Below are 26,896 nucleotides of genomic sequence, written 5' to 3'. Positions count from 1 at the left end.
CCAATGGATCTATGCCATAACTGCTGCTTTTCAGAAAGAGCAGATGAGTTACATTTTCAGCTCTTCATTCATTTGGCCTCTCCCCTCACTTTGGTATGGTTTACTTTATGAACTACATTTATTTTTGACTAGAAATAAATTAGATGTGAAGAGATAGTTGCAGCATCAGAATCAAATGAAATTAATTGCTGTCCTTCTCCCTCACTTGCTTTCCTCTTTTCTGGAAATCCTTGACAATACATGGTTGTGGGTGGCAGAAGAATTAATAAAACTATGATACACTGTGTCCTTGTCTGGAAGAGCAGCGTTGGAAATGAGCAGCTGGACAGATTGGTGCTGAAGAGGTCCATGTTACTTCAAAAGGCAAATTCATTCATACTTAAGCACATACTTTTCTTAACAAGTGCATTTCAAACACAGATTTGAGATTGAAACAATCACTGACCTCTCTCCAAAAGTATTTGCACAGGGGACTTCCAGGAGGTGGCCAGAGAACTGAAATTCCCCTCATGAGAAGGAAGAAGGTGTGTTACCCACCCCAGGAGAAGTGAGAACAACAGATCTTCATCCCTGCTGAGTGCCAGGAGAGAGGAGTGAGTGCAGGAAGGGGCCGTGGCCAGCTGGGAGCAGGGCTCAGCCCCTCGGCAGAAAGCACTGTGCACTCAGAGTCACGCTGCTTTATTGGGTACCGAGCCACAACTCAGATATTGCCTGGGAGCCGCCTGGAGCAGCAGGGTCTGTCCTTTTGTCCCTAACAGAACCAGCAGGACACTGCCTGCTGTACAGACAGTAAAAATAAAATGTCTCTGTTCAAACTCGCAGCGTCCGGGGGAGGTTTTGCGGTTTCCGTTGACCCAGGTACCGTGAGAGATGCGTGCTCCCCGGATTAGCCATCGGCATCGATCCTGTGAGCTGTCAGGAGAACAAGCAATGGACACATGCTGGAGCCCACCATTGTACCAAAAACAGGCAGGAACACTTCTGGCTGCTAATTAGACACAACTCAAACACGCCTCCAATGCACTTCTGGAAGCTCTGTCAGTTGGATGTGCTGCTCACACTGGGCAGGGAGCTGGTCTAGAGCAAACAAAGATCTGTGCCCTTGAGCAAACCCACCAGACCCACAGGAGTGCCAGTAAAAGTTGTCACAAGCAGGTACTAGTTTCACAGAGCTATTACAGCAGGGAAAATATTTTGGCAGGTAAGATAAATGGGGACAAGGAAGAAATCTGACGCAGGCCTTCATACATTAAATTTAGTCCCCAAATGGCCACGCAGTGCTGCAAACTGCACAGAAGGACACTGGCACCTGTGGGAGGCCTCTGCTTCCAGCCCCAGCTAGAGATACAGACTAGCTGGTACAAACTGCTGTAGAGCTCCTGCTGGGTTCTTTTGGGCCTTACTCCAGAGGCAAGTCATGATCAGTCCATTCCAACAACCTCAGTTCTGAACCCGAGGTCTGTGTGCTTCACCACAGAGCTGAAGTAGTCTGTAGAACCATTACTGGTTCCCCAGGGAAGATGCTGGGCAGTCTGTGCTACTTACATTGCTTTGGTATCCTGAGGGCCTCATTGTCAGCTGACATCACTTGGTGCAGAACTCCTCGGAACTGATAAAGCACTTTCAAACTCTTCTCCTCACCCACACAGGGGTCGTAGAAGCCTGGCAGCCCAGCCTTGAATCAGAGAAGGACAGACTGAGCTCAGGGAATGGACTTTCACAGCTCTCCAGTTGGCCAAAAACATTTATTACTGCCAAGGACAAGGTGTCATAAAAAAAAAAAAAAAAAAAAAGAGTTTTGCTGCCAGCAAGTTGAGACACTGGGGAATAATCTCCACAAGTTTTTGGTGCATAAAAGTAAACGAGGGGGTTGGGAAGTTCCTGGTGTACAGCCCCAAGGTCTGTAACACCCACTGTCCCTGGAAAAGCCCCAAGAAACAGAAGTTCCTTGAAGTTTGTAATACTTGGTAGGTAAATGGCATCTGTGAATTGATCCTGAAAACTGGAGAGATCCCCTGCAGGACACCACATGGCTCAAATGAAATTCTGGGCCATGCATTTGAGTCCCTGAATCTGGGCTTTGACAGAACAACTACATACCTTGGAGGCCTCTGTAAGGATGAGTTTAGAATCCTTCACCAAGCACTGCAGAGGCACAGTCACATCTATGACCTTCACCTTCTCGTTCTTCCTGCTGTTGTCGTTAACAAACTTCCCATACCAGGCATTCACTACAATCAGACCTGCATTTCCCAGGAAATCACAACTGTGATGGAAGGCTTCCACTGACAAAAAGACCATCCCAGCATTTTCTCTTGCTTTCAGTGAGATTTAATTCTCCTGGCCTGGACCCACGCTTCCCAACAAAGAACAACATTTTTACTTAGGCATTTGTTAGCAACCTTCAGCACCAGAATGGAGTGACAGGACTCAGTGTCACACTGATGTGACAGTCCAAGTGGATTTCAGTTCACTTTGGAACATTCTGTGGAAAACTGCTAGTAACCATAAGAGATCAGATTCCCATTATGATCCAGGAGCAAACCACATAAGGGAGAAATCAGTGAAAGCTGAATTTCAGACTACAACTTTTGCACCTTTTATAGACACACCTATATCTGGAGAAGAGGTAATTCCAGACTGTTGTCTTCAGTCTGTTGATCCACTTCATACCATGTCCCAAGATAATATTCTGTGATCCCTCCTAAGCTCAGGCACCTGGAGCTGAGTCATAATGGGGCTCCCCCACTACGTGCACAGCAGCAACTACAATGCACTTCATCAGGAGTGGGAATGAAGAAACAACACTTTTGCATTGTTCCTTCTTATCTCCAAATTTATAGAACAAGTAAATGATATTACAATATTTACCCATTCTGGCTTCCTCTGCTTCAATTATTCTTCGGACTGACTCCTGCATTAACCGGACCTGTCACAACACAAGTGGCAGAGCAGAAATCACACAGGGTCAGACACTGTGGCCAAAGGAGAATGGTCCAGAGGGAAAAGAGTTTCCTTTCACTAAGGGGTCTGAGTTACAAGAAAGACTCACTGCAGCTTCAGCCTCCTGCTTCTTCTGTAGGATGTCACTGGCTGTGCTCTCCCGCTGCTTCTCCAGCTCTCTGGCAGAAGGAAGGCAACATCTCATCAGGAATGCACAGCTGGGATTCAGGCAGAAACTGGCAGGGTCTCCTTACCCACCCCAATCACAACTGACCCACAGCCTCACACAAATAAACCCAAGTGAGACTTCCTCAGGAATGTGCAAGCTCACCTCTCCTTCTGTGCCCTGAGGTAGGGTTTGATGACCAGCCTGTGCATGGCAAAGTAGATAACGAGAGGTCCCACGGTGGCATAGAACACGGCGCTGGGAAGCAGCTGATCTGTTAGATGGACAGGGAAGAAGTAGGTCTGGCTGGCCCTATTCAGCCTGCAACAAAGAAGAGCAGAGGGATGGTAAGAGGAAAAGCAGAGCTGGATGTGCTTGATGAAGCACACTTAGCAGCAGTGCTTGCTGATGAACCAAGGGGAGATGAATGAGGAGCTCAAAATGTGAAAGCCTGAGAAACTGAAAAAGCCAACGGCAGAAAAGGCAGCTGACACCAGCCAGAGCCAGACTTTGAAGTAGCAGCTCGTGACAGTACCTGACCATTCTAAAGTTCTTTTTCTAATCTTAGGAGAATTTGCTTGGTCATTAATTTCAACAGAAAAAGGGACGAACATCCTCATGAAAGAAGAGAAAATGCTTCTAGAGAAGGCCTGTGCTAATGACACTGGCATGGGCCTTCAGGGCAAGTGTACATTAATATTTTTCTGATGTTTGTAACAATATTTATTTAAGAAAACATGAGTTTCCTTGGGCCTGAATTCTTTGGGCCCTTCAGCACCCCACCTGTAGCTGGCCCCAGTTCAAGTGCACCACAGCACAGGGACACTTAATGAGCTCTGTCCTTCTGTGAACTGCACCTTGTTAATGGTGCAATCACCTGAATTAGGTAATGGTAATTCCCTAATTCAAGCATTCACTTGTATAGAGCATAATATACATGGAATCCATCTCTAGTAATATTTTCAGAAATCTTCCATTCACTTACCAGAGTGCTCCAAATCTCACTGTAAGCTGTATTTCAGAATATTCTGATGCACACACACACACACAGGTGGCTCAGGCTGTGAGTCACACCAGTGGAAAGCACCCATTGCTTATGATGGGCTTACAGCTTGTATTAGAGTTGAGGGCAGCTGCACCCTCTCCCAGTGATGTATCAATACACCTGTATTGACCTGGGACTGGGACCTTCCCACCTGAATACTGGAAATAGAATCATGGAGGTTACGGTCAGCCTCTGCAATAAAGAGTTGAGATCTTGAACTGACTTGATTTTCAAGGACACTCCTTGAGGAACACCAACGCTGACAGTGGCTCCTAAAACACTGTGTCTGGAGATCTTCCTCTCTGCTCCATACTCCACAATGGTCCCAAAGAAACCCACCCTAGAATGACAGAACCAAGAACTGTTAAGACAGAGAAGACACCTGAATTTCTCTTTACTGAATCCTGTAATTCCCAAACAAGTAAAGCATAGAAATGCATCGTTTGCAGCAGATCTTGGCATCTGGAAGATTCACAGTGTATCTCCAAGGTGAGATGAGACCTCCCAGCTTGCTAAATAGTACACAAGAACTTCTGGCTTTCTTATTGGGGATGATACAGAGATATCATACACAAGTATTATAAGTTCCATATAACTGCAGAGGCACACAGAGCCAAATCTCCAAGACATTCACTTCAGCCATTACCAGATGTAAAGAGTGAAAAGCAGGCTCCCAAAGGCCACAGAAGCATTTGGTTTGTGTGGAACCTGGAGGCCTGCAGCAGCAGGAGAGGACAGAGTCCTCAGGCTGTGAGCAATGTGAATTCCCTCTTGAGCACTTACTTAAGAGAACCTTTCACTCGTGTTTGATCCTCATCCTGAAACTTATGCTGGTAACTGACCATCATGAAAGAATGGGGGATTCCCAGCTGAAACACAAGAGGCACAAATGTATCAGAACATACCCTTGATCACTGCTGCCCCCCAAATTCCTTTCTCAGCCTTGAAGCACGGAACACAAAGCAGTGCTTGCCACTCACAACCTCTGCTGTCCATGTTGTCCTGACCCTACTGTAAGCTTATCCACATCACCTATGACAATGCCAAGAGCTGTGCTCTGCCAAACATATTAGGTCTATCACAAGATATACCAATTGCTTCCTTAACCTCTAATCCCAAGGCAAAACACTGCTGGGCCAGGAAGGTGAGGCTGCTCTCTCCCACGAGGGAGGACCACTGTGCTGCCTGGGTGTCACTGTGATATTTTATGAAAAATCCCCTGGCCAGGATTTTTCTCCTGAGAAGCTGAGAAGCCTCAGAAAAGAAATGTAAACAATAATTATCTGATTGCTTTGGAATGTGGTCTGGAGATTGTTTACCAACAGGTGCATCTTTGATTGGTTCAATGTGGATTGTTTTAACTCAATGACCAATCCCAGTCCAGCTGTGTTGGACTCTCTGCTCTGTCACGGGTTTTTATTATTCATTCCTTTCCTAGCCTTCTGATGTATTATTTTCTTTATTCTTTTTAGTGTAGCATTCTTCAATATAACACAATATCATAATATAATAAATCAGCCTTCTAAGAAACACGGAGTCAGATTCATCTCTTCCCTTGTCCTCGCAAACAACTCACCAACAGCTGTGGCTCTCACCTGCATTGCCACAGTGAGGTGGCTGGTTTTGGTGTCCCTGACAATACTGGTGTTCATGGCTGACTGGATGCCCCACCTCCACTGCAGGTAGCCCATGGTGTTCTTGTCCAGGTTGCGGGCCAGGACCGTGGTGAGGCCGGGGCGGACCCCGCGGGACGAGAACTGCAGGGCACAGTTTGTGGTGATGAAACTACAAAAATGAGGAAAAATTTATTAGTGAAAAAAATACAAGCCCACAAGTGGCCTCAGAGTCTTTATTGCTCAGGAAGTTTACTGAGTGCCCAGAGAGCATCCTGCAAAAAGCGTGATGATTGAGGTTTTCAGGGAAAAGTAAAAATGAATTCAGACTGCCCTGAGCACAGCAGTGCCCAGGAGAGCAGGCTGTGCCCTGGTTTATGGTCTGTGCCCAGGCACCCAGCCTTCCCCTTCCTGCCCTGTGCAGGTAACATCCTGTCTCTGCAGAACAGCACACTGGGCTGTTGGCACAGAGCAGCCCTGCTATCTAATAATCCCTGAGCATCAGCTCTAAAACCAGTGCTAAAGTACTCTCTGGAGAACAAGAATCCTGTGCAAGCTCTGAGGAATGGCAGATGCACTAAATTTGAAAATGTAAACAGAAGGAACCTGCACAAGCTCCTGTGATGTTCTGACATGTGGCTCCAATCATAGGCCTTACCTTGTATTCTCGAGACTTCTATTCATTTGTGAACAGACATGATACTAGTGGCAAATTTGGCATTATTTTCCTAAATTATGTGACATCATCGCCTGTTTTGCTGTCAGAAACTTCCTCTCACACATGGAAGCCACAGAACAGTTCCCCATTTTTTGTTCTGTTCCCAGAGCAAACTTCTGTTGCTCTGCCTCAAGTATGATGAATCATGACAGGATCAAGTACAAATCTAAGGGTGTGGAACACAGACCTTCCTTAAAATGGAAATATGAAAAGGGAGGGCACCAATACCCAGAAAGAATGCAGGCATTTTGACAATACAAGTATGACCTTAACACTAAAGTGAAAATACCTTATTTTGTAGGACAGAAAATGAATCCAAAATTAATGTGGAAGAGAATTCAAGTCATTGAGCTCCTTATTGTGGGATATTAACCACTAGGCCATTTTGCTAATATTTACCATCTTGGTGTAAGATTACGAAATATCTTCAGCCCGAAGAGAGGTCCATGAAGGTCTCCAGCTCCAAACTCCAGCTGTTGGAATACACAGTGCCAGGGTGTTAGAAGAAAACAATAGTGACAAAGTATGGCACGAGCATCAGGTTTGTCACAGCTGTTTTACACATCTGAGTAACATTTACCCCCTCTTTCAGCACTCTCCCTTTTCTTCAGCTTTGCATCCAGAAGAAGAAAAGGTGTCTTGCTGAGTTGGAGCTCAAGAGTAAAACAAAGCCAGTTTTGTAAAGCTACAGGTGACTGCTACTGGCACCTGCTTTGGTCACTCCAGGGAACGTGGAGAAAACTCTCACAAAAATCCTTATGGAAATCAAAAGCCTCCAGTGTGTGAATGTCAAACAAGAGGAAGACTCTCACTCTCCCAAGCTGAGGAAGCAGGCTAGCAGGAGCTCGTGTGCACGAAGGAAGGCACAGGCAGCTGCCAGCTGTACCAGTGATGCCATGAGCACCTCAAACACAGCCCAGCTTGCAGGTGCAACATGGGACCTTCCAGCTGCTCAGACCAGATCTGCTGCGGGGGAGTCAAACTATTTCCCCCATAACTTCTTCCCAGGCAAGCAAAGCAGTTTTGGAAGCAAAGGCCAACTATCACACTGCCCTAAGAAGCCTGCTCACAGCACTGTGCCTTCAGAAAGACCAGAGACATCAGGTAATAATTCTGTCTGCACAGGTAAAAGTACAAATTGCACGGCCAAATGGAAAGGGGAGAAAAATAAGAAAAAAACAAGGTTTGGTATTCCCTTTGTCTCAAATTCCTTTAAGAATTAATTTTTCTACATTTTACAGAACACAGAAAATGAGAGATGAACCACAGCTAAAGTTCCCCCAAAAAGTAGAACACCAGGTAATAGATTGAATATAAAACTGTGTAACAGGTGTATTCTTACCTCTCCCCAGCCCTTGGCAGATGTCACTCGTCTCAGTGCAAGATTAATTGATCCCCCTCCATTCCCATTCTGGGTGGAAAGGTTACCAGACAGTATTGCTGTATCTGTGGAAGTCAGGGGTGCCTGAAAAAGGAATATATTGTTTCAAGTAACTCTGATCCCAGTTCACACATTTAGTGCATGCTCTGCAAGGACATAATCACCACTGCAGAGTGTAAATGGTTCTGTAGTCAAACATCAAGCATGGCAAAAAGTCAGATAATTCTTACAGTACCAGACACTTGTGACACCTGTAATGTACCACCTTGAAGTCCTGACCTTGAGCTGTAAACCATTCTCATCTCTCTAGCAGACTACATTTCTACAACTCTCTGAAAGAGGAAATGCTTCCCATCCTTTTCCTTATGCACATCCTCAGGACTGGGTGCCAGCTGCTTGATGAACACATCCCATTCAGTGAAAACTGGGCACTGACCATCTCCACTGGCAGGAGGGCAGGACCAGTGCAGCCCCCAGACCAGATGCCCAAAGGCTACAGAGCCAACCCACCATTGTGCTGGCCCCAAACTGCCTCTTCCCACCTGTGCTGGCCACTGTGTCCCCCCCAAACCCTGCTGAGAGCCAGGAGCTGTGTGTTCTGAGGTGCTGCATTCACCCTCCTCACCTCGATGGACTGGGATATGTGCATTTTGTTTATCTCAATCTGGGGAAAGCTGCTCCCAGGCACATCTTCATACTCCTCGTCATAGCGATCAAACAGGTCAGTGGCATCTATTCCCACACTGATTGTTCCCTGAGGGATGACAAGTGAAACAGGCATTTAGCATTAGCAAACATCTGGCGTACACAGAACGAGTGGCTGAACCATCCCTGTGTATGATTACATTTTTGTGCAGCTTTCCATTGTTCTGCAATTACTTTTACCGCTCTAAAATGCATTTCCTAATGCACAAAGCAAAAGTGAATGATTACAATATTTCAAAACAGCAACACAAATCATCAAACAGACTGGAGAAAAGGCAGTTTTTCAGCACAAACTCAGCTTGCAATCCCAGAAGGTAATTTTTCTATTGTGACACATTACAGAAGGAGGTAGAATACCTTTACACAGCAGGTTTCTTCTTTCCCCACAAAGGACTGTGCTCTGTCAGTATTTAAAAGTTGAAATAATATATTCTAGAAATTGATCTTCTTCAATGGAACTTGGTCAGAAAACCTCTACAGGCTTCTTCTTATGAGTTACCTAAACCAACTTAATACTGAACTGTATCATTCACATGCAATTGACCTTGTTAGTACAATATTTTGATTTATTTTTCTAATTTATATTTTGTGATCAGAAGGAAGGCTTAACAAAGACATACTTTTAGCAAGTGGTAAATATTTCATTTCTTAGACCATAGAAAAACTTATTCCTACAAAAAACTAGGCCACAGCACAATAGTCTGGCTACCTGCTGCTGTGCTCCCTCAGCCTAACTACAAGAGTGTGTTTCTTTGAAAAGAGCACAATTAGGTACTTGTCTGGGTCATATAACTTCAAGAGGCATTGGAAACCTTCCCTATGGACCCATCTGACAGGATCCCAGCTCCTATAAAACATACGGATTGCAATAAAAACCCCCCTCTGTGCACAAGCACAGACTGAACTCTGAGCAGCTTCTATATGGGAACTCAATAGCTGGGTAGCTACAAACCCCATCCACACTAAGGCCCAGCATGGCTGGAATAAATCCTATTTCAGTCTGAGGGAGGATTTTTCCCTGATTGCTCCACTCTAATCAAATGCTAGACTGTAAATAAAAGAAGAACTGCAGAGTCTGACAGGACTGAAACCTTTTCTCTGCCTGGGCTCCTAGGCTATCTATTTGCTGTGGAGATTCCCAGCCTCTTCTCAGTGTTCATTTTCTGATTACTTATGAAGCAAGAATTGGATAAATATTTTAAAACTGAAAGGTGTGGTTATTTCCAGTTGAACCCTGGAAGAGGGGCTGTGCCCCAGCTGTTTACTAACCACCCCTGGCAGCTGCTGAATTTCAGAGCAATTACATTCATTGTTCACCAACAACCAGCTTCTGCCCTTTCTGCACTTTCAGAAACCATCTGCAAAGTCACCTTCAAGTGACTGCAGACCCAGCTTCTCCAGTTTCAGCCCTCTCCTATGCCATTCTGTTCCTTGAAACAAGGCCAAAAGAAGAGGGAAGCAATGGAAAACCTCTAACCACCCTGGAAGGGCTCAGTCCTGTGCTAGCAAACACCCATGTGGAGACACTCTTGGTGTATTTGGCTTATTGGTGCCACAATGCTGCACCCTTTGGAAAGATGCACCAAGATCCACATGCATTCCTGAAAGTCATTGCACCTCCTTTCTCTAAAACACACTCAAAATACTAGGATTTCCTTTTTTACATGTATTAATTGTACAGCAAATATTCCTCCTAAGGGAAAAACACCTGAACCTCTCCATGAAAATCCACAAGATCTGTTCAGAGAAAAGCAGTGTCTCCCTGTTCCCCAGCAGAGCTCCTGCTCTTCTGCCTTTCCCTGAGGTGAGAGGTGGACCCTGGGCAGACCCTCCACCTCCTGCCAAGCAGGTGAAGTCACCCTCGGAGGTCTGTGGATCCTGGCAAGGAAACTGGTTCAGGCACAAGCACAGGAAAAGCAGCAGATGGTAAAGTTAAAAATATTCCCAGAGAACAAGAGCACCCCTATGCCTCCGGATAATGGAGGGGACTGCTGCTGCTCCAGCTCCCATCAGCCACCTGCTCCAGCCATGGAAGAGCTCTCCCCATGGAAGGGCAGCATGGAAGGAGAGAGCTGCAATGCCTGTCAGGAATCAGTGGTGCCCACACTGTGCTGCACAGAGCAGCATCTCAGCAAGGCAGGAAACAGGAGTGGCACTATGGAACCATCAGAGCTAGGATTAGCTTTTCACATCACCTTTATTTGTCAGCCTGTGAAAAGGGAACAGGCTTCACTGATGGAACTCGTAGATGTGCTAGAGGAAAATATACTTCCTCCTTACTTTTTATTTAGGGATTTACCTTCAGGAAGGTGATACCTGGAAGTTGTGCCAGGCTTTGCCTTGAGGGACCTGTGTTCCTTACATATTGACCTTCCACAGCAGGAAAATAACTGGATTTAATTTCTCCTAACAGAAAGTGGTTCTTCTTAAACCTAGTAATGAACTTTTCAACCCTTCTGCACATCTTTGAAAGTAAAAAACAAAGCTCTAAAAGCAACTAGGAGACTCAATTTCAACCCTCCAAATTGCCTACATCTGGTTATTGCTCAACATTTCTGGTTAAAATGCTTTATTTTTGTGAAACTGTTTTATAGAACCGACAAAATGTTGGAAATTTTAAAATAACTTGTGCTCGTGTATGAAATGATCACAGCTGTGCTCCCCAATTCCACGGGAACACTGCCTGGAGAGGCATTTCCATGGGCTGCCAGCCTGCAATTGCTGTAAACACCCAGATGGCTAATTTTATCCCAGGACACAGGCTGAGGCTCACAGTGCAGCTCGCAGCCACGGCGAGGCGCCCAGGGAAAATGTCACATTCCTGAAGCAGGGAGCAGCAGAGTGGGAGATAACCATGCCCTCTCTGAAAACATCTCTCTGACCCCACTCACCCGCACCTCCAGCAGGGATAGCTTGCCCTGCCTGGCTTGTGGCACACAGAAATCCCTTCCTGCCTGGAATAAAGCTGTCAACAGATACTCACACAACACTTTATGCTTGTTTACCCTTCTAGTACAAACCAGTTCTTAGTGTCTATAAACTACCCACAGCCTGGAGATCTGTACAGCCCAATTGCTTTGCTAAGAGCAGTGCAGATCCAAAGGTGCCAAGGTGAATGTCTCAAAATATTACAGCTCTGCTTAGATAGATGTTTTCCTGAAGATCCAGTCCTAAGCACCACTGCAATCCCCCATCTGTCCACTCAGAAGAATGTGATTTTACACTAATGTATGAATGCATCTAGTTAATAGTAAACGCAGCTCCTGGATAATGTTAGTCATTGCTTAAGAACCAAGATTTTTGTGATTCAACAAGCTTTGAAACTTCAGCCAGGGACCACCCTGACAAACCCCAGGTTTGCCTCACACTCATCAAGCCAAGAGCCAGCAAAGACACTGATCCATCTGAGCTATGGCCAATTGCCATAATTGCCAAGTCCATCTCTCCCTGCCATCCCAAAGGTATTCCTGAGCACCTCTGACCAGCCAGGGTTAGCTGAGGTGAGTCACTTGGGGTCAGAGTCTGCTGCTCAAACAGACTAAGATGGGAACAGCATCCAGGATCATTCTCATCCTGAGGGCACAATCACTCTTTCTAAAAACAGGCACTAACTGTGACACTGGCAGACCCCCAACCCTGTTCAGATTGACTTTGCTCACTGTGCTGCTGCCCAGCTGGCTTAGGGATGCCTCAGATTTGTTGCTGGTTTCAAGGTGCATTTGAACAGCTCCCTGCATTGTTGTGACACTGCAGCAATGCCAAAGGGAAAACCTGTCAGGTAGCTGCAGCGAGTTACATTTTATTTAATAAACTTGGAAAGAAATCATAAATATTTCAGTGTTAGGTCTATTTTCTGAAAATTGCTGAAAAAGGTATTTTGTCTCAACACGTTTTGCTAAGAAAAGAAGAACATTCAGTAAGGGATTATTCAAAGAATGAGCTGTTTGCCCTATATTATACAGAGAAACTGCATATGCAAAAGACAGAAAGTCATGCAGCAAGTGTAGACACCTGAGGGGCTCTTTCCTACAGGCCCTCACCTAGGCTCAGCTCACCCTGCACACTGGTGATAATTGCAGACCCCAGACCCACTCTTGAGACCAGGATTAAGTCTTTGCTTACCTTTGGATTAGTTCGCTGCTGCAGTCTCCTCTCTTCCCTCTCTCTCTGCAAACGCTCAAATTCTTCCCTGATTTCAGCTGCAGTTCTCTTTCGTTCCACAACCTGCTCAAAAAGAAATGAAAACCAAACAATTACCAGACAGAGGCTGCTCAGGGCATTGCAGTGCTGGGGTTCAGAGGCCTTGGGTGCAGGATGCACTAACACCCTGCCCCAGCTGCTGAAAGCCACCCTGCAACAATTTCAGTAGTCAGAGTTTGGAACAAAGCACCTGGGCCAGATCAAAGGGCAGGCATGAGAGAAAACCCCATGCCTTGAGAGAAGGGAAAATGGTTTTGTTATTTCCATTCCCTTGACAAAACCAGGGCAAAGAGCTGTCCAACCACAACTACAAGACACTGCAGTGCAGTTGTTACCCTCAGCGATCCATTAACCGCTCTACCAGCTGTGGACACAAAAATGAAAATAAGTGAATTTACCTCTGGCCTGAGGTAAATTGTTTCTGTGAGAGTTGTGTAATTTTAGGCTATGCTGGTTCACAGCTGCTCACCTGACATGGGTCAGGGAATGAGGGTTTTATACCAGTTTTGGAATGGATAGAAAGAGTATTGGATCTGGCTCTTCAAAATAAGATCAAGTCTGCCAAAAGCAGTTAAAAAAAATCTGGTTTTCAAAGTATCTGTTACATGCTGGATCTGCTCCACATTTCTAGCAACTGACTCCAAGTTTGACCTTGGTGCTGACCTGGCCCAATACCACAGGATTCTGCTTCAAGCAGCACAGTGCAATCAGCTAGGGCTGGCAGAGGCTAGCAAGGGACACAAGAGCTGGACAGGCATGAACGGACAAGTTCTGTTTCCAAACCCATAACCAAAACTAAACCAAAACAAAAACACAAAAAACCCCACCCCACCACAAAAAGCCCAGGAAGAAAAAGTAATTTCAAACTCAGAAGCTAGTTGATGCTGAAAAAAAACAAGTTTTGGATGAAAAAGATGGGACTAGATGGACAATAATGACACATTATCTCAGATAAAGATGTTGCCTGTCATGGTAATATCCTTCCAGGGAACTCTGAACGTCAGGTTTATTGTTCTCCTGTCAAGTGCAAAACCAAAGGGTTCTTTGAAAATCCATCATGGTGTTCCAGCAGGGACAGAGAGAGAGACAGAAATAACTAAGCAAGGATGCCTTCAAACCAAGAGGCATTTATTACCAGCCAGGTGTCAGTGCAGCTGACAGAAGCATGGCAGATAAAGGTGGGCTTAGTCAAGGCCACTGGCCATAACGTGCTCAATTTCTCTCACCTCCCAGCCTTCCATCTCCAGTCCTCTCCTCCCATATATGTCATAGATGGCTCTGGTCTGTGGATCACTAAGCACTGTAAATTGAAACCAAAAGAGAGGAGAGAACTCAGTTTTTGGTCTTCTCCTCCGATTTCAGACCGAAACACACATGATATCTGGAATTCAAGCACAGATCCTAGAAACATTTTGTTCTACAGCTGCACATTAACTCCTTTGATGTTTCCAGATGCTTTATTAAGAAGACATACTGACTTTTCCCCACAACAAATCAAATTTTTTTCTTCTTCTTTTCCTAAAACAAGAAAGTGGAAAGAACACAAGAGACATGCAGCCTGAGTGAATGTGAAGGGGGGTTTCTAACACTGCATTCTTTGAAGGTGACACAAGCCCTCTAACAAAGATGGAGATTATGAACAATTTGGCCAGAGCAGTCCCTGGGCCCTTCCTGGGATTGCCATCCAGCTCTATCTGGCGTTCAAAGCTCTGTGGCTCTTCCTTTGATCTTCCTCACCAGCCATGTCCACTGATCCTTTCCCACCTAGTCCCCACACATGGTACCTGCCAAGCACCAACAAAGCAATTTCCACAAGGCAGTTCACACCTTACCAAACATCAGTAAAGGATAATAGCAAAGGTGTACGTAGAATTTAACCTCCCAAAATGCCACCCAACACAATGGACAACACAAAACACAACAGGAGACTGCAGAATAGTTACTTTAGAAAAAGACTAGGCACAGAATTAGGAACAGTATCTAAAGGGTAAGGCATATTTAAATGCATAAGCTCCTAAACACATCTTTCTGTAAAAAAAGTAAATAAAAAAATCATTGCTATTTCCTCCTCCAGGGTTCTAAGACCAGCTTTATCATGATCATGTATTTCTTGAGGCTGTGGGATAACTGATGTGTCCCCAGGGAGCTGGGGGAGTATAGTAAGGCAAAAAGAGGCTTATACTGGTAATTGAGTTTTGGTCTGAACTAGTGGAATATTATTGGACTTGTTAAATGTCACAGGCAGACATTGCTTTTTATGAATTCTGATAAAATGAATCTTTTGTTGTGTGATACTAAGAGGTGGAAGAGAAGAAAGAGAAAATAGAGAGGAGGCGGAGTGGCTCATTTCCAAGATGTCAAAATTTTTGCTTGTAACATACTACACTCACATTTGGTACTAAACAAGCACCAACTTCCATGTTCATTGCAAGGCAGAGCCAAGAGCAGCCAGAATATTCAAAGGGAAGCTGCTGCCTCTAATGTAAGGCCACTCACCACACTAAAATGAAATTATTGAAGCATTAGGACTTTTTGTTCTGCACGTCATCAAGGTCAGACATTCCCTGCTCTCCCAGCAAAACCTTCCACATGTCCCAGCACCCAGCCTAGGGACAACAGGAAAGACTCCACACATGCTCAAGTTCAACTGGAAGGAACAAATGCTTATCAGTCAAAACCAGGGGTGCAAAAAATAGTCACTCATATTTGAGGTTGAATAGGGGAATATTTATTCAGCATTTTGCTTTAGTTTCTCTTTAGCTCCATTACTGGGTGCACCAGGTCTGTAACATGGATGACTCCTACCATTCTAATCCATCTGCACTCCAGGTGCAACTTGCACAAAAGGATTAAAGTAAATTTCAGTTTAATTCAGAGTATTTGGAAAGGGCTTTGGCACAAAAATAAACTAACTGCTATGAATCAGTTGTCCTCCTCTCAGTCAGAGCATATAGAAGAACTTGCTAGAAATGGAGACCAGGTGACAGGGAACACAAGCCAGGGATGCATCAGTGCAATATGAAATTATATCTCTATTGAAGCTTTTCAGCCTTTATTCTCCTATGGAAGAGGTCTTCAGAAGTAAGGGAAGTGATGAGAAGATCATTTACAACATGCAGGAGGTAAGACAGACACTCCACATCTCATTCCCTGCAGCATTCATATGGCATTTCTCTGACTTACGGTACAGAAGCAGGAAACAGCATTGGTAAGCACCAGCAAACCGAATTATTACTTTGTAGTAACAAACAGCTCCAAAAAGCACGAAGACACAGCTCCCCCAGAACCCCCCTGCAAAGCCCAGCCTCCCCCTGACCTTCATACGCTTGGTGGACAAGGTTGAAGAGGCGCTCAGCCTGGGCTTTGAGCTCGGGGTCGCGGTGCTTGTCGGGGTGGTACAGCATGCACAGCCGGCGGTACGCGGCCTTCAGCTCCTCCTGGGAGGCCTGTGGAACAGAAACCACCAACAATCTACTCAAGGACAGCCAATGCCATTTCCAAAAGGCCACTCTCAAGATCAGTCCTGAGAGGGAAGTCTGTCTGCTGTTACACTGCACTACTTTGGACCGAAATCAAGAATGCATTATTGCTTCACGACATAAGTTAATAAAATATTCAATTATCACACCAGGATTGTCCACGTTATCTATAGTGCAACAAGGGACCTCAATAGCTCATCAGTGCATACCTAGGTATAAAAAATTATGTAAAACCCCACCACTCATGTTCAGACTTTAGTTGTATTAGGCAACTACTATCCCCTCCAAATCAGAAGAGCAGGAAAAAGCAAAGTCATCTCAGATGAAAATACATAAATCCAGAGATCTACAACAAATTCTACTCATATTTCAATCTTAACCCTCAAGGGGACATTGTAACTTTCCAAAAGCACAGACTTTCCACAGCTGTAAAGGTAAGAAATGTAAACCCATGGTTCTGCTCTCATCCCAGCACCTGCCTTGTGCTCCCCATTCTGCTCCCCAGCAGTTGTGCTGTGAAGATGGAAGGTGCATCATCTGTCCAACAAAGGCACAGACAGAGAACCATGAGAACAGTGTGCCACCAAAAGCATCAAGAATGAACCTGCCTTGTCCTTTACTGAAACCACTCTGGGACCTCAGATGGCACCTGGCCTCCTTCCAAGGACATGGATGGCTCTTTCAGAATCAATAGGGAAAAACCCCTGCTCCTTCCATTATCATCTCCCAGCAATGTTATTTTTGGACTCCAGAGAGTCTTGGTAACCTCCCCTCTCTCACCTCACCCTGCTACATGCCTTGCATTGCAGTTCCTTCCTGCCCATTCCTTGGAGATTGCTTAACACCTGCTTTTCAGAAGTGCAGTTGCTAAAATCAGCCAGAACTTCCCCGAGGCAGAGCTTGAAAGAGCCCAACCATCCAGTTCCCAAACTGTCCAGGCAAGAACCAGTTCCTGGGCACAGGAAGCCATTCCAGGAGGAACATCCAGAGTAAAATAACCAAAACCTGATGGTCCAGGCTGTCCCCAGGGGCTGCCACAGTCAGGACCCAGTGCAGTCAGTGAGGGGGGCACTCAGACAGGAGTGGATTTACAGACACAAATTCCATTTACTGTTAACACCTTTCAAGAAGCAAAGCTGTCACAGGTTCCTAGCTTTCACTGGGGAAATAATTTCTTGAAGTGACATCTTTTTTACCACCTGTGGCAAGGAGGGCCAGGAATCCGTTCAGATTTGAGGACAGATCAGAATGTTTTTTCTGCACGCTGTATTGTTGTTTGTTAATGTTTTCAAATGATGCAGCAAAAGGGGAGCTGCCAAACTTGCTGGTCCCAAGACAGTAAGGACATCTACAATTAGCTTATTTCTTTTTACTATCTTGTGCTTTCTCAGATATCAAATTTAAACTCGACGAGGAAGGCAGGGGAACATATAGGCGCAAAATGGCATTTTTAAATCAAATTAATGATAAATGGTTTAATGTGCTATTGATTATATAATAGAAATGAGCAGGTTCATTTTTCATAAATGCCATGTTCAATAAAATGTTAGATTGGGCATTTCATCATCACTGAGTAGTTTGGGTCATTGGTTCAATATTCCATGAGCAACAGTCTCTTCAAAACCACTAAAGAAACCCTGACATCGTTTTCAGACTGCCAGGAAATGCAGTCACAAATAACAGCATGTAAGCTACATTTTTATTACCAAAACACTGGTCAACATTAAAAGGCCTCATTTAAGGTCTCAAACACAGCACCACGTTTTTAGCAGACTAACATGTCTAAAAGATGAATCATTCACACACACAGAGCAATTCCTGCTCACAGGATCCTCCATGGGATCCCTGCAGCTCCAAGCTCAGCTGCCACATCACTGTGCTCAGCACCCAGACATGCTGTTCACCATATCCACTAGAGGACAATACTACTAAAAATAATTAGCAAAGGGCAATTAACAAAGCACCCACTCCTCTCTGTTGGAATTACTCCTTTGCAGACCCCTTTAATTCAGTTTCCAGCTCCCCGCTGTACAAAACCTGAATGTCCTGCTCTGGAAGCCTGGCTAAGTTAACCATTAAACTTTCCCCAGCAGTCACAACCCCTGCGTGGTTCCCACCTCTCTGTTTTAACCTCTGCACGCTGCTGACGTTTTGGAGGGGAATTACGAAAGCTCCCAAGGAATGTACAAGCATGGCCGTGCCGGCTTTAAACCCGATGAGGGCTTGAAATTTTTTTTAAAAGGAGCTCAGCATCAGGGAGTTCTGCAAACAGTGTGACCACCACACGCTGTTCCTTCAGGAATGCAGCCAATTCCTACACATGAGGCACAGGAGACTGTCCCAGCAGCTCAGGGACTGACAGGAGTTCCAAAGGGAATTCTTCCAAGCTATCAGGCTGAATGGCTTCCAAGTCTGGATATCCTATTGCACGCAGCAGTGGTGGTTCTGTACGAGCCTTGTCCAGCTCAATGGCCACACCCAGGCTGATGGACTTGATGGGCTTTTTATACATATTTATGCACAAACACATATAACAGAGCTATATTGCAGCTGCACTCGCTGAAACAACCTACAGCACAGTTCCTACATCCAGATCTTTGTAGATCTACCTAATAATTACTATAAAAAAAGCAGTTATCTCCCAATAAGTTCCAAACTGTTCCGGCGTAACAAATTCTTAAAAGCGAAATCAAGGATTCTCGAGCCTCCTTTTTTTGGAGGGAAAAACGTTTTGCAAAAAAACCCCTGGCTGTTTCCAAACTGGAAACGCTCGGGAAGCTTCCACAGCCGTGCCCGAGGGACGCGGGTGCGCCCCGCGTGAGCGCAGTTGCATCGGGAGCGCCCAAACCGCCGCGATTCGGAGCAAAGCACGCATTTCACGCCTCAGCGGGCGCTCACCCGTCTCGCTCAACCGGGAGCTCCGCGGCCCGGGCCGAGCTCTCCCGCCCCGCCGCCGCCGGCAGCAGCCCGGCCCGGGCGGAGGACACGCCGCAGGGGCGGCGCTCCCGCCGGGCGCACACGAGGGCCTCGCCTCGCCTCGCCTCGCCCCGCCCGGCCCCGCGCGGCCCCGCGGCCGCACCTCACGGCGCACGTTCAGCAGCCCGTAGTAGTCCTCGTTGTCCGGCGCCTCCTCGCCCAAGGCCGCCGCCATCGTCCCGACCTCTCACCCCGCGCCGCGCGCTGCGGCGCCCCCCGGCGGCCCGGCGGTCCGACCTCCCGCGCACGCGCGCGGGCACCGCTCCCCTCCTTGCCGCTCCGCGCGTGTGCGCGTGCGTGTGCGCGGCGCGCGAGCCGGGAGGCGGCGGCGGCGGAGGCGGCGAGGGGTGAGTGAGGGAGGAGGGACTCAGGGAGAGAGCGAGAGAGGGAGGGAGGGAGTGCGGACCGGCACCCACCGGCACCGACCGGCTCTGCCGCGCTCCGCTCCGGCCACGTACCCCTCGTTCTTCGCCCCGGCACTCTGACGCGTCTTTGCCGGCGCGGTCGCTCCGTACTCCAGCGACCGCTGTGGCAGCGTCGTGGGTGCCCAGGGCCTCCGTTAGCCCCGCTCCCGGGGGATAGCGGGAGGGAGATCGCGACCGCCGGTGCCCGTCCCCGGTTCCTCTCCCGGTGCCCGTCCCGGGTTCCTCTCCCGGTGCCGGTCCCCGGTTCCTCTCCCGGTGCCCGTCCCGGGTTCCTCTGCCGGTGCCCGTCCCGGGTTCCTCTCTCGGTGCCCGTCCCGGGTTCCTCTCCCGGTGCCTGTCCCCGCTTCCTCTCCCGGTGCCCGTCTCGGTGCCGCAGGGCCCTCGGTACCTGCCTAAAGGGCAGTCGCTCACTCCGGTCATTGACGGGACCTGTAGGTACAGACGCTGCCACGAGGCCTCTCTTCCCCGTAACCGGAGGGCGATTTCCAAACCGTGCTGTCACCACCATCCACTATTCCAGTCACTATTCCGTGAGTCGCTATTCCCCGGCTCCGGCGGGGCTGGCGGAGGGCAGCGGGGAGGTCCGGCAGCCCGGTACAGCGGAGGGTCCCGGGGCAGATCTGCCCGCACGGCACCCGAAGGCGAGCCCGGCTGAGCTCGGCGATGTCAGAGCCGCGGGCACAGCGCGGCTGGCAGGGGCACACCGTGGGCAGAGCGTGTGCTCGTTTGTCACCGGTAGATCTGGAGCAGTTTCCCTTGGATCGATAGCGCTGCTTTGGCTTTTGGCGTGGAGAACACGGCCCTGGGGTTCACGCTGTGCTGCCCTCCCTGGTGGTGGGTTAACTCCCCAGGCCCGACCAGGACTGAAATGGAAGGGAAATGCCCCCAAAGTGTGCAGAGCTCAGAGATTTTGGCAAAAGGGCTGCCCAGCTGATCTGTCAAGGTGAACCTCGTTTAAAGCGTGCTGGTGGAAGACTGGATATTAATGCTGTGATAAGGCTGTCAGGAAGAAAAATACGGCCTTTCCTGCTCATGTATGGATGTTGCCCAGTGGCTGGATCTGATATGCATGTGGGGATGCTGGAATGGTTTTTGGGTACTGCTGTCTGTAAAGAGGAGTGCTTGAAAAACCACTCATTGACACCCGTGTAGCCCAGGGTGAAGCCTGAACCACATTCCCATTTCAAAACGCAGCTGGTCTGCTTTGGATTTTATCTTCACATCACTTTTATTTGAAACCAGGAACATTTTAATATTTAATAAGTTTTTTTTTTTTTTTCCCCTGATACAATTGTATTAACAAGGAAGTATTGATTATGTTATAGCAGCTCCTCTGCACTCCTGGTGAGTGAGGTGCACAAAACCTCCCTTTCTGAAAACCATGTGGAATGGGTCTGTTCTGCAGGGAAGCACCTCTAGCACTGCTTTTCCTCAATGAACCCACCTGCTAGACAGGGTTGTTTTTTTTTTTTTTTTTCCACGTGGTTTAGGAGTCATTGAGCCTGTGCAAGAATGCAAAGGAGATTAGAGTTGTGAGGATGTCAGTTGCCATGGTAACACTATTTCCCATGGATTTTGGTCCTGTCGTAATTATGCTCTTTTTCTAACTGATTTGGGAGCTCTGTGATCCTTGGGGATGATTAGTGACAGAGTTACTGGGGATCCTTCCCCTCACCAGATTGATCTGACGCTTTCCTGAAAGACCCAGCTGCTTGTTGCCAACGCTGGCTGCTGTTCCCTTGCATCACAGATGATTCAGGGGAATTTTCTGGGAACGTTCCACAGGTGTCACATCTTGGCAGGGAAATATAGGAAGAGAGAAATACGAGTTTAGGGAGCTAAATATGAACTGTGCTTTCTAAGGATGTAGAGAGAGCTCTTTAAAACCCTGCATTATAACAGAGGAAATGTAACATCAATGGCAAAAAGCAATCTGATGTGAAAAAGAAAAAGGAAGGAAAAAAAAGAAAAGTACTCATTTGTGCTTTACCGACGTGCCGAGGTTTGGCTTGGGGTGCAGTATTCCTTTTCCCACACTGGTACTTGCAGGTGGAGGCTTTGTGGTGCTGTGTGGGGCACAGTCCCTGCAGCAAGAGAAGCAGTCCCCAGGATTCAGGTCCTGGGTTTAGCTGGGCATGTGTTGTCTGACCTGTGACACCGTGGCTGCTGCTTCAGTGCTTTCTAGTAAGCTGTGAGTAGCCTCACTAGGGATGATTCACCTCTGCTGGGGTAGAGCCAGAGATACCAGAGACCTTCATCATGGAATCTCCCCTCACAAGTGGCTGGATGGAGCTGCCCTCCCTGTCCCCGAGGGTGGCAGGGGACACTGTGAGGGGCCCAGTGCAGCAGATTCCCTCAGTGACTGTGATCATGGACTCAGCGCTGGGAACCTGTCCCCTCGCCGAGTGGGTTTGGTAATGTTAACTTTAGTTCCATCGCAGCTCAATGGAGGGAAAAACTAGAAAGTGCCATAAATTCAGCCAAGCTTGTCAAAGCTGTCAAATTACCCCCTGACAAAGCTCCTGCCTGTAATGACTACAGCATCAGCTGGAGGGGATGTCTGTGATGGGGTGACAGCGCTGGGGCTCAGCACCGTTACACTTGTGATGTACTGTCATTGGGGGCTCCTGGGCACCACTCGAGGGTGATGCTCTGAGCAGAGTTAGCTTTTGAAAAAATATCTAAAAATCTAAGGGTGTAGACCAGCATCCTGCCCTCTGTTCTCAGCCAGAGTAATGCTGACTGCTAAATTCTAGTAAAGGTGTTTCTTGGCCCCATTTGTTAGTATTAGGAGTCCAGAGAGATAATGTCTTTGCACGTATAAAAGGTGCTATTGATTTCCTGTTACTGTTGTCCTGAAATGTGCACGGGATATCTATGTAGCAGTGACAATCCTCCATCACTAGCTTTATGGGAAAAGAATGCTTATTGAATCTCTTCCCATAAAATATAATCTCTTTCTCCCTTCCAGAATTTGCTGGCCCCTGTGGGAGTCCCTTACGTTATGTCTTTGAGAAAATTGATTTTTTTTTTGTCTCCGATTTTTACACTTGTGTTTAGTCTTATTTTTAATTTGGCTGATGTGATGTGAACGCTTCCCTAACATTAAACATGCTTTCTCAGTCTTGTATTGCTTCTCTTTCATATAGATTAACACTTTTAGGATGTTTTAAAGTAAAATAAAGATATTTGCCTGGCACAAGTCTCTCTTCTTGTTGTGGGAATTTTTTTAGTCTGAGCGAGTCATTGCCCTGCTCCTTCTCTCCAGACAGGGCTGAGGCACTGACAGCTTTTCAGCTGCTTACAGGTAAATTTGGGGTAAGTTTCTGGAGTGAGCACACACTGATTGATCATGGCTGAATGACACCATAGCCCAGAGGACAGCTTGCAGTGTTTTCTGCTCAAGAAGCAAGGTGGTCTTTGAACTTTAACAGTGGCAAAAATACTGTCAGATTTGTCCTTTCCTCTGTGTAGCAAATGACTGACTATGGGATTTTTCCTTTCAGGGAGGAAACGGCAACATGAATTCATAGATGATGAGTAGGATGCCAAAGCCAGAGATGACAGTGCTCTTGAAGAAATGCTGGGTAGAACAAAAAGGTAAAAGGAACAGCTAATTGAGTGCATTTCAGAGCCTGTGGGACTTTGTGGGGTACCTTTCCTCACGAGGCAAACGGCACACCCCCTCAAACCAGAGCTCAGTGTTCTGAATTCCCTCCTCCTCTGTTTTGCATGAAGTCCCAGTGCCGCCTCTCACTCCTGACCTGCTCTCTCTTTGCTCGGGTTTTCCCCAAAGTTGTATCATTATGTATCTAAAACCCACACAACTCATCCTTTCCACCCTGTCCCTGCATGTGTGCCTGGCAGGTGCTGCAGTTCTCCCTGCCCCACCAGCCTAGCAGTTACTCCACGCCTCTGCTGCCGTGGTTGTACTGAGGGCAAAACCAGAAATGAGAGCTGCACTGGACCAGTCCATTTGCAGGCAGTGTCATGCTGCAGAGGGCTGGTCAGTCAGCCATGGGCTGTCCTGCTGTGGCCATGCCCCCAGGCAGGTGCACACGGCTGCAGTGTTGGGGGTGTTCTACAATCAGGTGCCACTGACAGGGCTGAACCACTCTGTGATACTCTGATGCCTCTTACTGCATTTTGTGATAATGCTGTTGAGATGCCCAAAGGAAACACTTCTTATTGGCTCTTTCATTCTGTGGAATTCTCTCTGTAATGGAGGCGTGATAGTCTACCTGGGGACTTGGGGAGGTAAGAGGCAGATTTAGTCATACCTGCAGAGCACCACGCAGTAGAAAGGCCTTGTTATGCTCATCCAGTGGCAGCAGAAGTGGCTGAAGCAACTGCTGGGGAGCAGGAAAATCTTCATTAGTCATGTAGCTCTCCTTGGGATATTTTCATGGCTTGTTTGTGCAGGCTGACTTAAATGCCTCAAAAGTCAGAAGCAAATGTTCTCCTTGCAAGTATTCCAGGTTTGCAGTGATGATCTGCCTTTTGCCCTGCCTCTCATCTCTCTCCAGCTGCAGCTGTGTGGGACACAGGGTGTTTCTGGGGCAAACAGAGCATCTTGTCAGTACTGTCTGATGGGTTGATATATATAATGTAATTTCTGCTGGAAATGTTGTTTTCAAAACAGCAATCAGGGAGGAATTACCTGTAGTTCAGGTGTTTGTGCCATTTGGCCAACCAGAGCTCTTGGTCTGCTTGGAGCCTTCCAGCCCTGATATGACAGAGCCTGTCATGGACAGAGCTCTTTGCTCTGCCTGTGTTCAAAATATGTGCTGAATAAATGCTGATGGACTTTTTTGGAATGGTCCTAACTTGTATAAGCTGTCTTACAGTTCAAATCCAATGTTGTATAATTTTCAGTTTAATAGCACCAGAGATGAGAATTTAAGGATACTAAAAATAGTAATTAGCAAGTTTCTGTTGTTGTCAATCCATATTTTGGAGATCTGATACTTTTGTTAGTTGTTTTTCTGCATACGTGTATATGAAGGCTGTTGATGTATTTTTCAGCTATTTCCATAAACTTGGATGTGAATCTCTTATACTCTTTGGGTTTCAAAATTCTTCATCATCAGTCTGGAGAGCTTTGTATCTGTAAAACTGGAGAACAGCCAGTGCTGGCAGGACCTGTGTCCCTACAGGAGTGCTGGTTCCCCAGAGCCAGGTCGTGTAGCCATTCCTTATTCCTCCTGGTCCCTGCTTGGGGCCCTGGTGCCCAGCCAGCACAGAGCAGTGGTGGCTACAACACCCACAAGGCCGGGTGGAATGTGGAACAGGGAGGCTTTTCAATATTTGCTGCAGTTTTGAGGGCTCAATAGATGTGTTATTTTACTGTTCATGCTGCTAAACATTGGCTCAGGGCAGTCACATGGTGCTGGTGCTTTAGGGTGGCCAGTGGCCACTAGCTGTGCTCAGCACTGCCGTTGCCAGCTCCAGCATTGCAACACGTGCTGTCCGCTCAGCAGTGGCTGGAAAGCTCCAAAAGGAGCAGATTTGGCATCAGCACAATCACTTCTGCAGGCATTGTGCTTCAGGCGCTGCCAAGTCCTCGCTGCTTCTGCTTCCTTCCAGCACGTGGTATTTGGTGTGACCCTGGGGACAGACAGTAGCCTGCTGGGCTAGCTTGTGGTTTTTTGGTTTTTCCCTCAGTCATGTCAGCATTCAGGCTTTCAGTTGCAGGAGAGCAGTGGGCCATATCTGTTCTGATCTGCTGGGTGTTCTGCAAACGCTGCCATCAGTGAGCAGTGGCAGCAGTGGAAGGTGGTGTGTGTCACCCCTCTGGTGACATGGGCTGACAGACAGAGCTCTTGAGAGAGAGAGCCTGACTAAGGGAGAGTCACATTGTTTGGGGTCCTGTAGCCTCACTGCTGATGCAAGTTCTCTTACTGAGTGGAGCTTTTCAGAGCACCTGACTGTTGGTGTTTAGCCCACGTCTCGCAAGCAGTCAGGAAAGGAACGTGAATCACTCCGTATCCTTTGATCTGAAAGTTCAGTGCTAGTCCTTTTCTGTAATTTCTTAGTCACTGTATTTGAAGCTCTTGCCCTCAGAGTTGGAGGCAAGGCAGGAGGAGGAGATACACTTAGAATTCCTCCAGCTTTGAAATAGTTTATTTGAGATAGAATATTGCATGGACCCACCAAGGCATTTTAGTAAGGCCATGCCATGTATCAATGGCTGTTACTAGAAGTTGGTGCTCCAAGGTTTTCTGATTTTTGTCTGGGGTATTATTTGGTTTCCTTTAGGTTTTTCACTAAGAAATTGTGGGTGTTTTTGAATAGTACCTGTTAGTTCCTCAGATGAGCTATGAACAACCTTTCACTGCAACCCTGGGAGTTTTAATCCAGATACTTGCTCTCAACAAACTTGCTATAAACCATAGAAGCGCTTTTGTGCAGATAAATTTTGGTATCACTACTGAGAACATCAATTGGAATTTTGATTGTGAAGATTATTGGCAAAGTTTGGTCATGTGGAGCAGGTTTTACAGTGTGTGTGACAGGCTGTTGATGGACATAAGCACAGAACCAAAAGAAGGTCCTTGGCTTATTGTAAATATTCAGGTGAAGTTATGCTAACTTACTGTACATTGTTTCCCTGGCAGAGATGGCCCTTTAGATAAATGTTAAATAAACATTAAATACAGACTGACACTGTCAAAAGGAGGCTACAGCTCACTTAACACTGAAAGTGGCATTTCATAGAGACCTTTTGCAATTTGTAGTTCAATAAAAACTGTAATCTGTGTAGAAATATTCTGTGCTTGCCTATTCTGTCCTTGTCTGCCAGTGCTGACAGGATTGTGTTCCTGGCTTTACCTTCGTGGTTCCCAGGCTCAAAAACTTCATATTTCACACTCCCGAGTTCTATAAATAATTGATGTGCCTATCTTAGCAACTGAAGATCAGCAGCAAATTGTATTATTCTGGAGTAATAGGGGTTTTCTGCATTCTATACTCCTTTTCATCTTAATTTTCACTTTACTACTGAGAGTGAGGAACTGATTTACTCCACTTCAGGAGAAAAAGTATTGTACTGGTATTACTGTTCCAGTCCTTCAGGGGAGGAAGTTCAGGGGAAAGCCAGAACTCACAAATGAACCCATCTCAGCGAAAACGAGTTATTTCTGTGTATTTTCTGCAGCTACTGTTTGGATATATTTCTCATTTCGTACAACTCTCATGGGTCACATGGGAAAGAATAGTCTTAAAGGTTAGATGAGGTTTAAGCAG

At 46.7% G+C, this 26,896-nt stretch overlaps 2 protein-coding genes across 4 annotated transcripts in view; one reads left to right on the top strand and one right to left on the bottom strand.

Annotated features, from left to right (window-relative positions):
- Positions 1 to 663: 663 nt before the first annotated feature.
- On the bottom strand, positions 664 to 19,464 carry DNAJC11 (DnaJ heat shock protein family (Hsp40) member C11). 3 transcript variants are annotated; one of them, XM_041419805.1, is made up of 16 exons: positions 19,330 to 19,464; positions 16,088 to 16,217; positions 13,998 to 14,071; positions 12,694 to 12,795; positions 8,492 to 8,620; positions 7,828 to 7,950; positions 6,885 to 6,958; positions 5,750 to 5,939; positions 4,938 to 5,023; positions 4,378 to 4,494; positions 3,275 to 3,430; positions 3,053 to 3,122; positions 2,872 to 2,929; positions 2,101 to 2,243; positions 1,546 to 1,675; positions 664 to 912 (listed from the first exon to the last, which is right to left on the bottom strand). In XM_041419805.1, the coding sequence occupies exons 1-16, from the start codon at positions 19,399 to 19,401 to the stop codon at positions 887 to 889; spliced, it is 1,680 nt and encodes a 559-aa protein (XP_041275739.1). In that variant the 5' UTR covers positions 19,402 to 19,464; the 3' UTR covers positions 664 to 886. The 3 variants fall into 3 exon arrangements, with proteins under 3 accessions (XP_041275739.1, XP_041275740.1, XP_041275741.1); XM_041419806.1 differs by lacking the exon at positions 19,330 to 19,464 and adding an exon at positions 19,149 to 19,275; XM_041419807.1 differs by lacking the exons at positions 13,998 to 14,071; positions 19,330 to 19,464 and having other exon boundaries at positions 16,088 to 16,219.
- Positions 19,465 to 19,483: 19 nt separating this feature from the next.
- The window catches only part of CAMTA1 (calmodulin binding transcription activator 1), a 239,247-nt gene continuing 231,834 nt past the window's right edge, over positions 19,484 to 26,896 (top strand). Inside the window, exons 1-2 of the mRNA XM_041419802.1 lie at positions 19,484 to 19,573; positions 23,158 to 23,251. Of these exons, the coding sequence (XP_041275736.1) occupies positions 23,185 to 23,251 (67 nt within the window). The 5' untranslated portion in view covers positions 19,484 to 19,573; positions 23,158 to 23,184. The remainder of the gene's footprint in view (positions 19,574 to 23,157; positions 23,252 to 26,896) is intronic.

Source organism: Onychostruthus taczanowskii, unplaced genomic scaffold (assembly GCF_017590055.1).
Source record: "Onychostruthus taczanowskii isolate IOZ18803 unplaced genomic scaffold, ASM1759005v1 scaffold61, whole genome shotgun sequence".
NCBI classification, from domain to species: Eukaryota; Metazoa; Chordata; class Aves; order Passeriformes; family Passeridae; genus Onychostruthus; species Onychostruthus taczanowskii.
The sequence above is the reverse complement of the archived record's forward strand: the minus strand, read 5'-3'. Positions and strand labels throughout refer to the sequence as shown.